Source organism: Barbus barbus, assembly GCF_936440315.1.
Source record: "Barbus barbus genome assembly, chromosome: 50".
NCBI classification, from domain to species: Eukaryota; Metazoa; Chordata; class Actinopteri; order Cypriniformes; family Cyprinidae; genus Barbus; species Barbus barbus.
Genome location: NC_136728.1, coordinates 12,404,494 through 12,420,993, shown reverse-complemented (window position 1 = coordinate 12,420,993; position 16,500 = coordinate 12,404,494). Strand labels below are relative to the sequence as shown.

Genomic DNA, 16,500 nt, shown 5'->3' with positions numbered 1-16,500 from the left:
CTGAGCAGCTGGTTCCACCTCCGACATCTCGTCTTCTGACACCAGCTCTACTACTGGTATATGTGCCAAAGGCTCCTGATCTGGTGTAAGAAATACACACTAAATGTATGAAGTTTTAGTACTAAACCCACCATAGAGTTTATTAATTCAACTGTTTTTCTTAATAGACTGACTGATACACACCTGGGAGGTCCTGTGGCTCATAAACCTGAAGTAAATAGAAAAAGAAAATAAAACAAATGTAACAGCAGAAAATTATTCATTGTGATTTGCAAGAATTCTATATTTTTTAAATGTACCATATAAAGTCACTATTGATAATTCTAATGAATTAACTAATTTAATGATAATATATAGTTTTAGACAAGTGAACAAACATTAATGATTTCTAGTGATATATTATTACATTGTTATTTTTTAATTAATAATAAATGCATTTTATGATTTTTGTTCACATTCTTAAATATACATGCGTTACATTTATCATATATGATAAATATGAATCGGTTAATCACTATTTTTGACTTTAAGTAAATAGTAAAAGCAAATGAAAACAAAGCGTAAAACAAAGTTGTTCAAATGTATCATACAAAGTTACTATTTATTAACTATTTACTATTGATTATTAATATAACTAATTAGAATAACAATAGGCATATATGGTTTCATACGTTTGTCTTGCAGTTTTCTTTTTTAGATATACATCAGATAAGTAGCCTATTGTTTCCAAATTAATAATAATTAAGATTAAAATATTTTAATTAATTGTTTTCTAAAATACAAATACATGTTTTTGCTTATACTCTTAAAGAATACATTTTTTAAATAAGAAATATTACAACATTAATCTGTTGTTAAATGTATGTATTGTAAGCTTTTAATCATATAAAGGTTTAGAGAATTTATCTTTTTTTGGTTATTTCTACTATTCTGATAAAAATAAAAGTATTGCACATAGTTTTCTAACCTCTGTGACTTCTTCAGGTTCTGGAGTCTCGTCCTGTATGTATTTCTCATCAGGCTGCGGGACCACCTTTCCAATTCCCTGTGAGATCCAGCCAATAACTCCAGCCCTGGCAGAAAGACAGCGCTCACTGTACAGCCTCCATGCTGTCAAACACACTTCATACTCAATGATTCCTCAGTGGACTGATGTTCTTGATAAGAATACTATCCATTGCCTTACCTGTCTGTAGAACCTTCATCCTGAAGTGACTGCAAGATAAAAAAATAAATTTGCTTTGAGTGCACATTAATATGCAATACCAAAAGTTAATAAATATCAAACTTCTTTAGTTGACATGAAATCAATACTTTAGCATCAGGGTTGGCTCTCGTAAGAAGAGGACTCCCTGCAGGTTGGGGCAGTGCGCTTGCAAAACCGTTGGAGATCCAGTTCAACATACCACTCTGAACACTGAAACAAACACATTTCAGCATGTTTCATGTCCAGACAGTCAGAGAATGTCTTATGTGTCCTTTACTGGAAAGATCGGTCAAGACTCACCTGTCCTTTGAGGTTTGAGATGATTGGTCTTCCTCCCTGCCTGTTTTGGTTGAATTGAAGTTGTCTGCATGACAATAAGAGAGATAGAGGCTCATTGTGCATTAGTATTCTATATTTTGATTGATTTTATAGTACTGCAGTATATTTGGACAGTGCTACACTTATATATATATATATATATAAGGAATAAAAATAAAATTGTTAAAAAAATAAATTCCTATATAAAACCTAATCATACCCCACACTCATTAGAAGTAAATGTGGGAATTTTGCAGAAAAGTAGTAGTCTTGTTACTATGTTAGTACATTGTAATATAATATAATATAATATAAAGTGTGACAATACGTGTTGCATTAAACCCAATAAACAATCATGTTGCATCAAATCAGTAAGAGTGCTGTAAATGTACCTCGAATTGATGTTTTTCCATTCTTCAGAGGGAGATTTGAGGTTAGAATTAGAATTAGAGGTTTATTATATGAGAGGACATCAATGCAACAGCAAGACAATAATCTATCATTTTTTTATATCTAGGGATTAATAAAGTTACATTCAGATTCGTTTTTGAATTTATTATTGGCCTTTTTAACAGTTTTATAGATATAATATAGAAAGGGAAGACAGGACATGATGGGGTGTGGAAAAGGGAATGGGTTTAGAAAATGTTGCAAGCAAGATTCAAACTTACATTATCCACATGAGCACCATTGCTCATTATGTCAGAGTAAGTACATAAAACGTTAGGCCAGGGGTTTCAAACTACAAATAACTAGGCTACATACATTTTGAATTCATGGTTGTAGGTCATGGCCCCATTTAGTGTCAATCAGATTATTTGCACTCTATTTGCATAGAGTCACAGATATTTGTGAGGTGTGCATTATGAGTCCATGTTAATGGGCTTGTGGGTTTACCGCAGTGATCGCCTCCTCCCCCAGACCCTCCTGTGTATCGGGAGGATGTGGCACGACCTTCACCACCCAGTTAAACATCCTGAGGGAAGGAAACACTCTGTTAAATCCATAAATGCACACTGATGATGGAATACACTATGGAAAAATGCCATAAACTCCCATTGTTTGAGTCAACAGGGAGACAGTCTTAACCTGAAATAAGTTACAGTTAATTATGTTTTATCCTTGTCAAGCTTAATTTAAAACCCAGGACCCTCCTTCAGAGCTAATTTTTGTGTCATATGCTTTAGTCGACAATTTTTAAAGGGAGTTGCTTCCAATGCAAGGATTTCATCCTTGGGAAAGCCCAATGAAGTTTCTATTCATCTAAACTATTAGGGTGCTTTTCCAGGGAAACCCCACAACAGTTTCAGAAATAGAATGATGTCACATTTGCCACATCCCTTAGCAAACACAAGAGGTTTGATAAGCTTGATGGAGAACAATGAAAATGTTTTTTTGGGGGGTCAGCAGACTAGTTCTCACGACAGGCTCGCTCAAATTATTTTGGACCCAATTGTCTTACATAAAATATGATGTTATGAAAGACCCAGTATATGGCACCCATTCAAACTATTAGCAGTCGGTTGCACAGAAAGGGGTGTTCAGGAAGTCAAGCATTTAATCACTCTGTCCAACTAAACATTTTGCACAAAGCAAAATGCACCAAGCAAGTTTAGCCCTGAGGGCCAAGATACTAACAATCTGTGTTAGCATCTGAAATGATGAAAATACATACATGCAATTCCAAGTAGTTTGGTGTGTAAACAAAGTCCATCAATAGACTCACTTGCTTTCTTTTTGATTTGTGTTATAGGAAAATATTCATTTTTCAGCACTTAACTTACGTAGCAAAGATTTTCCTTGCAGGTTATGTTTTTACATCTTATTTAAATGTACATGTTAGTTTGTAAGACTTTACAATAACAACACGTGTGTTAGTTTATGTTAATCCAATAGTTAACATGACTTATTGGCTAATGCTAATTTATAAATATATTATTGTTTATTCTATTTCATATTAGTCCCAAATGTATTGGCGTATTTTTACAACCTTAAATTTTAAGAATGTATTTGTAAACAGGTTTGGGGTCATTAAAAAAAAAAAAAAAAAAAAAAAAAAAGAGAAAATGAATGAATATTTTAATTTAGCAACCAATGCATTAAATTCATCGAAAGTTTGTAAAATTGTTTTCCATCAAAGAATCCTGAACAAATATATCACAGTTACCACAAAAAAATATTTAGTATCACAGCTGTTTTCAACATTGATCATAATAATAAACATTCACCAAATCAGCATATTAATGATTTCTGAAGGATCACATGACACTGAAGACTGTGGTAATGGTAATATATCACAGGAATAAATTACATTTTTACACTATAAAATTTACACATTTTAAAATTGTAGTAATATTTTTATATTTATATTTTGAACATATTTCTGATTAAATAATGCTGCTTTGGTGAACATAAGAAACTTATTTCAAAAACAAAAATAATCTTACTGACCCCAAACTTTTGAACAGAACAGGATACAGAAATGAACAAGCTGAATTAATAAATGGTGTACGATCATGTTAACTACCATGCTAAACAGCATTAATATATAGTCTACAACCTTATTGGATAATGTTTAACCATTTAAAGTGAGTCTACTTGAAAAAAAAACTTTCAGAACTATCATTTTATTTATGGTAAAAAGGATTAATATACTGGCTAATCCTAAAACACTCATCAGATCTAAATCACCACTTCCTTTTAGAGTGCCATCAGCATGCTAAATGACAGATTCCAGACAGGAAGACTGTTACTATAATCAAGTTTTTTACCTGAATGTTTAGCAGTGGTTGGGCATTCCGTGGGGATTGAAACCATTCAGAGCGGACTTCAGCAATCTGTGTGGATTAGGATTGCGGCAGCACTGGGCTAATGGGATTAAACCTTGAAGGACAGGGTTACCCCTCATAAAACTACACTTAAAACAATGAGAGCTGTTAACCAGGTTAAAGTTATAATGTGAAGTTGATCTACTTAATATTAAAAAATATAAAAATAATGTGCAATTTGCTATCGTTCCCTTTGAAATGACAACATATCTAATATTGCGTTGCTCTATGACGAAATATGTACATTTCCTTAAGAAAAGTGTGAAAATTAGTGGTATTTGTCCATGCAAAACTTTTCAGCATGATGCTAAGTTGCTCTGAATGGCTGCTAGGGTGTTGCTATAAGGTTGCTAAGGTGTTTTGAGTGGTTGCCATGTGATTACAAGGGTGTTCTGGGTGGTTGCTACCCTGGTTCAAAAACATTAGCATACACCGCTAATAACATAATGTATTATCAATATTATGTAGTATGAGGGCTAACATAACTGCAGCCTACGTCATCAGTTCCCATTTTCTGAGATTAACCCTGTAGCTAAGATACGGATATAAGTATACTACATAAAGAAAACATGTTCTCACACCCAATTCATAAGATTTGTGTTTCGTGTAATTAACTAATCAGAGCTGACAGCGAGAGAAATCCAGAAAGCTAATTCATGCTACAAGCTAATATTGTTAGCCTCTTTATGCCCTGCATCTGAACTCTGTATTTCTGGCTCATTCTTTGACTTTTGAGGGTGACCACATCTAACTTGTTGCTTTCAAAAGCCAATGCCATGGCTATGCCAGGTCTGAGCAGCTAAACAGCAGCAGATCCAATAATGAGATTAGCTCTGAACCAGCAAAAGAAAGGCCAATGCAGCTGATCAAGAGCGAGCTGTTGCCTTACAGACACAAACCACAGCCATTTTCAGGCAAACCATAAACTGATCTCAGGTAAGCCCCTCTGGGCCATGTCACCACCTGCTCTCGAATCTGATTGGAGGAAATGCAGAAGAGAGTTAATCTAATCCTCTAACTAACAGGATACTTCTAGGAGAGAGTGACGTGAATGTTCCCATGAGTTTGTTTTTGTAATTAAAATGAGAAATGTAGGCCATTGCATGTTTGCTCTTGTTGATATAACTAATTACAGGTTTAATGTAAATTGTAAGCTTATTTTATCAACAGACAAACAAAAATGCACAATGTAGGAGTTTATTGTGGTGATTATGCAATTCCCTTATTTGGCAGGTGTGACGTTAAGTAAAAAGAACAAAAATGGCTGCAGCCTCAACTACTGATCAAGTTAGCCTCTGCTGGTATATGTGGTAACTACACGATCCTGTAACTATGAATCAAAAAAAGATGAAAACCATTAAGTCCACTTTGGGGGTAGCTGTTTGTAATGCTCCATCAAACAAAAAAATTATAATATGTATAAATTAAACATTTAGGGTACAGGCTAAACTTGCAGGCTAACTGACTAGCGGTGTGTTAAGCTGGTTCCCTGAAAAAGCAGCAGAACATTATTTATATACATACAAAAATGTATATATTCAACACTTATCTGGGTACCAAGGGTAGCTGTTTGTAATGCCTAAACAAACAAAATCATATAAAAATGACCGTATAAGGCTAAGCTAGTGGATCAATTGGTTAGCGGTACACTAAGCTAGTTCATTGTGGCTGTGGTTGCTGTTTGTAACACCTGATCAAACTAAAAAGTATAATAAGTATATAAAATCATACATGTGCGAAGGGTATTTGCTAAGATAGTGGACTGCTTACTTTGTGGCAATGGAAGTCTAAGCTAGCACTGAAAGGGTATTTTGGGTACTAATTGGTTAGTGGTATGCTAAGATGGTTCACTAAAGAGGTAGTTGAGTAACTGTTTGCAATGTCAGATCAAACAAAATGTATGATACGTTTAAATACAATTTAACAACTGCAGAGGTTACACCCTTACAAAAATGAACATGATTTTATTATAGTAAAATGGTAGTAACCATGTTTTTTTGGCATACTGACTACCATTTGTATATGGTAACCACAGTTTTCTAACACTAACCACAGTTCAACCATGCTTTTGTAAAACTGTGGTTACCATGGTTTAACTATAGTAACCATCCTTTTTTTTTGTAGTAAAAAACAAACAAACCATGGTTAATTTTTGTATGGGTAAGTTAAATATGCAGGAAAATTAGCTAGTGGAATGCTAAACTTTCAAAATCTACCTTAAAAACACCACAAAGAATGATTGTTCTCAAAAACTATCTACAGTTTTGGTTATGTGTTTTGTTCAGCAAATGGAATCACTTTGGAGGTGGACTTGAGTCAATGGGTAGACGGCTACATCTGGCACCTTCAGCACAATGGCAGGAAAATAACATTACCATAACGTAACTGATATGGTTAGATTTAAAAGAAAAATGGAAGCTACAGTATATACGGTTTAAAAATGTTATTATACTCCAGCCAAAACGAAGGAAGTGCACAATCAGCTAAAATTTAAAGAGATACTTACATCCGTATACTCCATTTTATTGTGAGCAAGCTATATACCAGATAATATCTGTCAAGAAAAGCAATACATGCCCTGCATGATTTACTCTATTGTTAATACAAAATGCAAATCAAAAATCAAATAAACATCAAATTAAGGGAGTTTTTCATTTGGCTCTACAAAAAAGCACAAACATTTATATTGACATACAAAAAAGACACAGGTTTAAAACACTGAAGGCCACGTGAACAAAGAAAAGCATTTTTTGCTCAAACTGCACAAAGTCTACTATGAAGTACATTTCCAACACCGTGGTGATGGTCTGCACTATTAAGGCACAGATTCAGCCTTGAAAGGCACTGACGGACACAATCCGAGGCCAGGAATGCCTCTCAAAAACAAAAACTTCACAACTGTGGGAGACTGGAAGTACGGTGGGGAAAACAAAGGAAAGTCTCACAGGAAGACAAACTTTGAGGGGGGAGAAATAAGTAGGGGTACGCTAATGTAGGTCACGGTGACAGTATGGCCACGCCTCGAATCGCCTTTCCTCCCTCCTCCTCGTCTTTGGCACGCTCAGTGGAACTCAGGCAGAGGAAATGCTGGCAGGCTACAAGCCCCCATCCCCCTCTTTTTCTCGCCATAAAGTCCAAAATCAGCAACATCTGTGCAATGCAAGTCAGGCAAGGCTCCACGGGGAAGAGACTATAAACCCTGCTAAATGTGCGTAAGACAATTTATTAAGCCTGACTTTACTTTTACTCTGCGCTTTCTGCAAAGCCTCGCCACAGAGTTTGCGGTTTCCTCCATTATTGAGGCCAGTTAGCAGAGGATGTGAAAGAAATGTGCTGATCTGAGCTTGTTTTCATACATCCAACGTTTCCCACAGTGTACAACCAAAGGGGCTCAAGAGGAAAAACTTGCGGACGGACGAATCACTCGCAACACGTAAACGTAAAAAATGACCACAACACAATCAAAAGTGCAAATTCTACATTGGGAACGGGGTTTTCGATGGGATGAGCACCATAAACGACAAGGTGTGTGTCTCTCAGAAAACGTATGCACGGAAAGGTTTGCCTATTGGGTAGCGAAAGTGTGCGAATGTTTTCAGACCCACTGCTGCAGGGATCTTTTGCAGTGAACTAACACTTTGGGTGTCTCTTTCCTCTGGAGTGTGGTGATGATGATGTATATGACTCCCAGAATGCACAGCACCAGAACCAAAGGCACAGTCACCAAGATAAGAGTCATGATGTGTTCATCAGTCTCATTCACTCTTAAAATGACATCTACTTCCTTTTTCTCGTCTGCTTCGTCATCGATTCCGTTTTCTGTATCTTCTTCATTGTCAGGATCTTGATTCTTGTCGTTCGTCTCTGGCGATCGATGGTCGGGTTTCACGTCCGTTCCTGCGTCAAAGTGCACCCGACAGCCCATGAAATCGTTTAAAATGGATCGCGGGTATCCAGCGTCAAGCTTCATTCGCTTGTTATCGAACCTCCAGTATTTGGTGTCTTTGTAGAAGTAAGTGTACGCTGTGTGGAAAAGAGTTAGAATGTTAGTGTATATAAATACACTAGTGACTAATAATTCCATGTAATCATCGGCAAATGCTTGATCAAACGAGATTCTAGCCAGACTCTGAATTCCACGGCTATAAAAAGACGTGCCAAAGACGATCATGAACTATGGCATGAAATTAGTGAGAGCGAGAGCAGAACGTTTTCAAGTCAAAGCTCTTATTGCGCCCCAGTTTTTTAGCAATGAGATAACATTTTCCCCTCTTAGCTTTGGATTAATGGACTTGTCTCTCTTTTTTCATGCATTCAGCTGTGACATTTTCTCGGGCAGCACCCCCCCCCCCGCCTAACTCACCTCCATCATCGCTGAGGAAGGCCCCTTTCGGGGAGCCAGGAATGGATCCCCACACGCTCATTGGTTTAGGGTAATCTTTATCCACGGTACGGGATTCTTCACTAAACCGCCAATATCTTCAGGAGAAAGCAGTAATGGAAAATAATACTTTAATTCTATGTCTATGCTGATACGTAAAGGAGCAGTTCACAGTTGTGCCTTTTTTTTTGTTGATTCATTAAAAAAAACAACAAGTCATAGATTTTACAGAACTTAATAAAAATAGAGAAACAAGAAATTATATTTTGCTTCCAAAAAAAATCAAGTTTGTTTTAGGCATTTTAATTTGTGATTTAATCGTAATAAATTATTATATTTGATATATTATTCATATGACAGTCTTAATTCTTAATATCATAATGGAATTTTTTTTTTAAATGTGTATATAATTAAACTTTTCCTCCATTACATAGCCATTATATATTTATAATACTTTTTGAAGGGGCTATGTTTGAAAATATACTGCAAAGCAATTTCTGGTAAAAATGGGAAAAATAAAAATGGACATTTTCTTTTAGGTGAAATGTTTGTTTGAGTAATATGTGGATACAACTTTTCCTTTTTTAAGTTAACTATCCTTTAATTTAAAGGACTAATTCACCCAAAAATGAAAAATCCGTCATCATTTACTCACTCTCCACTTGTTTCAAACCCTATGAGTATCTTCTGTTGCACACAAAAGATGATGTTACAAAAAATGTTGGCAACCAGTTGACGGTAGCCATTGACTTCTATCAACTATCAACTGTTGTAACTATCAACTGTTTTGTTACCAACATTTTGTTACCAAAATGTCTTCAGACAAAATAAACTCCTACAGGTTTTTTTAACAAGTGGAGGGTGAGTTTTCCACAAGGGCCTCAGCATGTTTACCTGTCTCCTCTGAAGAAGTATGTATAGCCAGATGGTTCCCACCACACTGCTGTGTCCACTCTGTCAGGCATGCCTTGACCATAACGAAACAAGTCCTGAGGGTATCCGGGCTCTACGTCTGCTTCTCTGAAAAGCCAGTATTTACTTCCTGTGGGAGTAATACAAAATACAAAGAGGCAATTTACAAAAAGCCACATTAGATGGAAAGACTTGAATGGGAGGGGTTGCATGGCTGAGAGATGATATCACAGAGACCTCTATTCAATTACTGAGATCGCACAGATGATGTTTTGTTGCATGAAAGCAAAGTTCCCCTCAAACAAATGCACAAATGAAACCTGAAATCTCACAATCTGCATAAACAACAAAACAATAACTGTATCTCTTTCTACTACACATGCCCTGCTGCAAATTTTCCAGGTTTCTTCTCTCAAAATTAAAACCGAGCAGTCAGCATCTGGAGCTGAAGCTGACGCAATGCAGGCGAAGTCCTGAGATGCTGCCAGACTTTCCTCCTTTCCTCTTTTTTACAAGTGACATAATTTGACTCCAAGATGCTGTTACAGCAAGAGGAACAGATGTTTAAAAGGAGAAGTAGATTGATATCTGGGAAATTTTAAAAGATTTTGGTGCTTTTTTCATTTTTAAAGATGTCTGTCATACTCTATCACCGTCATAAAAATAACGTTGGATCACAATATGAACAGCTTCACTGGCAAAAAAAAAAAAAAAAAAAAGGGGGGGGGGGGGATCAAGAAAAGAAAAAAAATTGTGCTGACAAATTGATAAATCGTGACTATTCACATCCAAAATAAAAGTTTGCATTTACATAATATGTGTACTGTGTATATTTATGTGTATATATAAATACACACACATACATGTATATATTTGAGAAAGATATGGTATAATATAATATACACTGTACACACACATATGTAAATAAACTTTTATTTTGAATGTGATTAATCACAATTAATCGATTTGACAGCACTAATATAAAATACTGTTATCATTGTATATTAACATTTCTTCCATTATTATAAAACAATTACAAATAAATTTGTTTTCACCCCTTTTTTCTTGCTTTCAGTATTAACCTCACTTAAATTATTACATTTATTTCATGACTCAGACCTTTAAAGAACACAAATTTCCCATCATGCCGTTCATAGGCAGCATCTATGTCCTCTGGAAGTCCCATCCAGAAGAAGGAGATTGGCATTGGGTAATTATCCAGAACCCGGTTCCTCCTAACCCTCCAGAACCAACGACCCTGACAAAGAATAAAAACATTCATTTAGTCATAACACTTACCACAATGATGTGTGGAGATTTATGCCTTATCGGAAAAGTTTGACCATTTTCTTGCAAACACCTGATCCAAATGATGGTCAAAAACAAACTAAATACATTGCTAGTAGTTTAGCACATATTTATATGGTTACTAAGGTGTTCTGAGTGGGCTTTTTTATGAAGAACCATTTTATACAATGTAACTGCATTTACTTCAGATCAGTGTTATTAACCTTGAACACAAACATCTCCCCTCTCAGGACGGTCACTGTGTCAAAGTTCCCCTCGCAGATGTCAGGTGCATCCTGGTCCGAGCGTGCTGTGGGCTGGGGTCTATGGGACCTCCTGGTGGGGTGGACCGGAGACACCCAAGGCCTGGTGGGTTGTAGAGAGGGTCTGGTTGTTTTCGGTTGGGACATTGTAGTGGTGGGCTCCGGCTCAACAGTGGTTGTAAACAGGGTTGTGGTGGGAGGTACTTGAGTGGTGACAGTCTCTGGAGGTCCTGTAAATACCAAACCATAATGTATTTTCACACTTAGCTAATCATCCTCTTTTCCACACATACTGCATAGACACAGAATGCATCACTTTTCCATCCAATACCAGAAGGCCCATGAGGCTTATTCAGCCAGCAGTGGAAGACTTTCAAATGGAGAAAACAGACTCAAACTAAGACACATACGCTGAGAAATTCATTGGTGAGACTGGATTGAAACTCAAGCACATAAAACAGCAGAGTGAGGATAACAACTGTATCATAAATGTGGCAAAGCCTAAAGAAATCATTGGATAATGACTGATCTGCATTGTGAGAACTCTCAGTTGCACCAGATACACATTTTGCACATTTTACAACTGCAAAAGACTTTATAAATGGCGTTCACACTGACAATTAATTTGAATCAACAACTCTCATTAAAAATTAATGTGGCATTCTAAGAGTGCTATTATTTAGTGCAATAAAACTGGGATATTACACTGTTTGTATCGCTCTGGGTTGCTTGACTGTGTTAGTGGAGGGGATTTTTAGTGACTCTTTGTGCAGGTTACATCATTATATCAGATAAGTGAAACTCAATCTTCATTTAATTGATTCATTCAGAAACAGAGTGAACCATTGAATCATACGGTTAACTGATTTATTAAAAATTATTCAGGAATGAAACAAGTGACTATCTTAATGAGTGAATCACTCAGTTAATCGATTCAATGAGAAACACTGATTTAACAAGGAACGAAATGTGATTGTATTTAAGAGTGAATCACTGAATCTTTCATTTAACTGGTTCATTTAAAAACACTGATTCCTTCAGGAATGAAACATCTTAATGAGTGAATCACTCAGTTAATCGATTCAATATAAAACACAGATTCAAGCAGGAACGAAACATGTTATTGCCTTTATGAGTGAATTATTTTATTAATTGGTCAACAATTAATTAAAAACCATTCATTCAGAAACAAAGTTAAAGTGACTTTATTGGTGAATTATTGAATTATTCACTCGTTTAGAAACAACAAACCACTTCTGTATTTTACATGAAGACAACGAATGAATGCAACGGTTCCATTGTGGCTTTGTTTGGAACTATTTTCGATGGCAGAACAAAACTAGATAACGTGATTTTCATTAGGCTTTCGTTTATTGAACTGTTGTGTAAAAGCCATAAGATTAACAAACAGGAAGTACCTCAAACCAGCTTACCATAGATCTGGTGAATGCCATTTATATCATCTTCAGTCAATGAGAAGCTTTCTGTGTCCATCCACTGGTAGAAAGGCGCCATGATGGCAGAAGGGTTGTTGGAGTGCTCCAACCCCAGCGCATGACCCAACTCATGAACCGCGACCAGAAACAAGTCAACACCTACAACCAAACAAGAACAGCAAATTAAATGACTAAACTAAAAGAAAAAAACAAAAACAAAGGGTTAAATCTGTTTCTGAACAGTACAAAAGACATTTAAATGCTGCATTTATACATTCTCTGTGGGAAAGTTAAGGCTAAGCTAATTCACAGTAAAAAAAAAAGAAAAAAAAGAAGTGAATTTACTTTGAAGTAGGAAAAAGACTGCAGAAAATTGTTCACACCTGAACCCTCCTGTTGGTTCAAGGTCCACGGCTCATCTATGTCGAAATGTGTGTCTCCTCCCATTCCGGGACCGGGGAAAAAAGCATGTGCCAGAGAGCCTCCTTCCCCATCAAAGAGAGACGTATCGCCATGATACCCAGAGGCAAACAGTAGTATTATGTCAGGCCCCTCACTGCCATTCTTTATCTCGTGATACAGGACCTCCTTGAACCTCAGAGGCGTTACTTTCTCCCAAACCTGGAAGGCTTTGCGAATAGCCTCGTAGGTCTGCTCCTGGCCCACATTGGGTGAGTGGTTCTGAATACTTGGGCAGGAAATAAAGATTTTTTTTCTCATCATTAGATTGATGATCATTAACTTGAACAATGTAAACTGAATTTGTTCTTCTGGTTTTGAGGTTTAATTCACCTGTAAGTCAGCTTGTCCTGATCCCATTTGTGGCCAGTAAGTGCGTACCGCTTACGTCGATTACCTCCCTCTGTTGACTCCTCAAAATGATCAGGCACTCCACAGCGAGGTCTTTTCATGGCACTGAAAATGTAAAAAAAAAAAATTAAGTATGAATATATGTATGTGCATGTAAATATAATACACACAAACATGTACGTGTGTGTGTATAATTATATATAAAATAATTTTTATCAACATGATTTTAAAATGAGTGTACATATGTATGCGTTTAGAAATTTCTTGCTCTCTGAGAGCTGCCTTCTACATTGTGTTGTACTTTGGGCAATTACAATCTTACTTTTATGCTCTTTTACCATTTTTAATTAGGTTTTTTATATTTAGCTTTAATTTATATATTTTTCAGCTTTAACTTAAACTTTATCTCACTTAGCTGCCAATGCAACATTTATTTTACAACAGCTTTATTTCCATTAATGAAAAAAGATTTTTAATAGTTTTTGTCATAGTTAAGGATAACAACACTGGTATACATTATATTATTAATAATAATAATATTATTATTATTATTATTATTAACAACAACAACAACAACAACAACAACAACAACAACAACAACAACAACAACAACAACAATTCTAAATACATTTTAAAATAGATTAAAAAAACTATTTTATTAATAATACAATTATTCTTATTAAAAAACTACTAATTTTATTAAGTAATAAGTGGTAAGGATAAGTTACATGACCTAGTTACACTGTACACCGTATCACAGTTTCTATTTTCTCAGTTTACACACAATCAAAACAGACTGCGATCATCTTGATGTTATACAAGCAGTTGAATAAGAGGAAATCATACTTAAGAGTGGCCAAGTCCATGTGTCCGGTCACTTCCAGGCCATAGAAGCGCTGCATGTCCTTAATGGCACTAGAGAGGATCTGGGCTGATTGCATGGTGGACATCTGTCTGCTAGCCTGGGACAGGTAGCCATACGTCCTCAGCCATGACTATAAGGAACAACACACAGAAAATGAGTTGACAAGGTGTTGCAACAACTACTACTAAAAAGCGTTGTGACCATGGGATTACACAACAGAAAGAAAAAATGAGTGTACAGAAAGACATTAATAGACAAGCTGCTTTTTAATTATGCAACTTTCTATTAGAATCCATCAGGAAATATTATGGAGGTCTGGATTAAGATAAGTCTTAAACTACATAAACTAAAAAATAATAATAATTTGTGAGACAAGTTTTAAATGTGAATTGAATATTAATATGAATATGAATATTTGAAGGTGTTTTCAGTCAAGACCACTGCCACATGGTCAGGCTATGAAGACCGATGCAAACATCCACAGCATCTGATGTTCAGAAACTTCCTATTATAATTCTCGATGTTGAAATTACCAAACGGTTACTAAACCGATAGGACTGGATTCAATACCAGGAAACACATTGAAACCATATGGTCCTGTAAGGAGTAAAAATAAACTTTTAAATATGCTTTTTATTTTAAAAATGTCAAACAGTAAAATGGCTTTCAAACAGCATTGTAAAGAGAAACAGAATTAATTTATTGTATTTACCGGTTATGTGTCCAGTAACTAATAAGTTATTTATGCTTTCTAATGCAATAGGGTGGTCATTAGACTACACACACAAAAATATATTTAAAAAATAAAAACTATTGGTGTTGATGCAGCATTATATTTAACTAAGCTTTTATGACCTATATAAACGTAAATGAAATTTTTGATTTTTTGGGGGGATATGTCTAACTGTTAAGGTAGTTATTTAAAAAGTTGAGCCATTATCCAAACAACAAGTTAAAGTGTGAACGATGTTATTAGTAAACCTGATATTATTAAAACGGAGTTGAAAAGCGTGAATAACAAAAAAAAATCGTTCAAACTATTTGTCAAGTTTCCTTAAATTTGATGAATTGGCCTCTAAACCAAACCTAAAACTCATACTTTGCCAATCCTGGAAAACCAAAGCAAAATGTAGCCAAACAGAATTGCACAACTCAATATGTACAAATAAACTCCATAAAGTTTCAGTACAAACCTCTGCGTTGAAAGCATCATCTTCTGCCGTTGTTTCAGCAATGTTGACAAACAGCAGGATGAAAATCATAGTAACGGGTCTCAGCGACCGATGCGATCTGCTCCTGCGGACTGACATCTCTCCACTCCGGGACAGCAATGAGAAATGAACACTACCGTCTCCTCCCCAAGAACCGCGTGATTAGATCGCAACCCGGGAGAATGTAATCTTTTATCGCCAAAATAAGGTCATCGTTCTTCTCGGACCACAAACATACCAGCTTAATGCACGTTTTTCTTATCCCGTCAAGTTTTCGCTTGACCTTGCAAACAATTCGCAAAGGTCTCCAGTGGCGCGCGCACGCTTGTAAACTATACCATTAGCACGACCAGCAGCTACCAGCACATTAAATATTGAATAAAAAGACTTCTTGTTGAGATCTGCATTGCATTGTTAGTGTTGATATAAGCACCGCCTGGATAAACCCATCTGGAAATGTCGAGGACCAGGCGGCGCGTCCTCGAAACGATCCTCAATCTGTTGCGGGACACCAAATATGAGCATGAAAGCTCTGCTCATGAGGATCTCATGCCGATCTGCAGCACGCAGCCGCTGCCGCACCCCATTCCCTGCCCACTTTGTTCATTCCCTGCCCACTTTCTGTTTACCTTTATGCACAGCATTCTTGGTTTTATAATAAACATTCCATATGTATTTATGAAAAACGCAGATAAAGGGAGCTGTACTGAAAAGAACAAAAAACAGTTATGCAAATGTAACTTCTACTTTTATTTCTCACTGCCACCTGTTGTTCATATTCAGTACTGTAATATAAAGTGGGATTCATATAGTACTCAAGAAAAAAAAAATAGCAGCCCTGATTGATCAATGCATCTCTCTGTATATCACGTTCAAGCCAATTTTACTTCAAAAACTAAATTTTCTTGACAGAGCATTTAAAATGTTCACTGAGGGTCCATTATCATGGAGTATTCACTCAGAGCTAACATGCTAATAGTTA

At 36.0% G+C, this 16,500-nt stretch overlaps 1 protein-coding gene across 1 annotated transcript; it reads right to left on the bottom strand.

The window, feature by feature from the left end:
• Positions 1 to 5,471: 5,471 nt before the first annotated feature.
• On the bottom strand, positions 5,472 to 16,279 carry LOC306868458 (matrix metalloproteinase-15-like). Its single transcript, XM_079414632.1, has 10 exons — positions 15,501 to 16,279; positions 14,289 to 14,437; positions 13,425 to 13,547; positions 13,016 to 13,320; positions 12,630 to 12,791; positions 11,158 to 11,426; positions 10,766 to 10,904; positions 9,629 to 9,776; positions 8,717 to 8,832; positions 5,472 to 8,376 (listed from the first exon to the last, which is right to left on the bottom strand). Exons 1-10 carry the CDS (start codon positions 15,615 to 15,617, stop codon positions 7,949 to 7,951), a joined length of 1,956 nt encoding a protein of 651 aa, XP_079270758.1. The 5' UTR covers positions 15,618 to 16,279; the 3' UTR covers positions 5,472 to 7,948.
• Between the last annotated feature and the right edge of the window lie 221 nt (positions 16,280 to 16,500).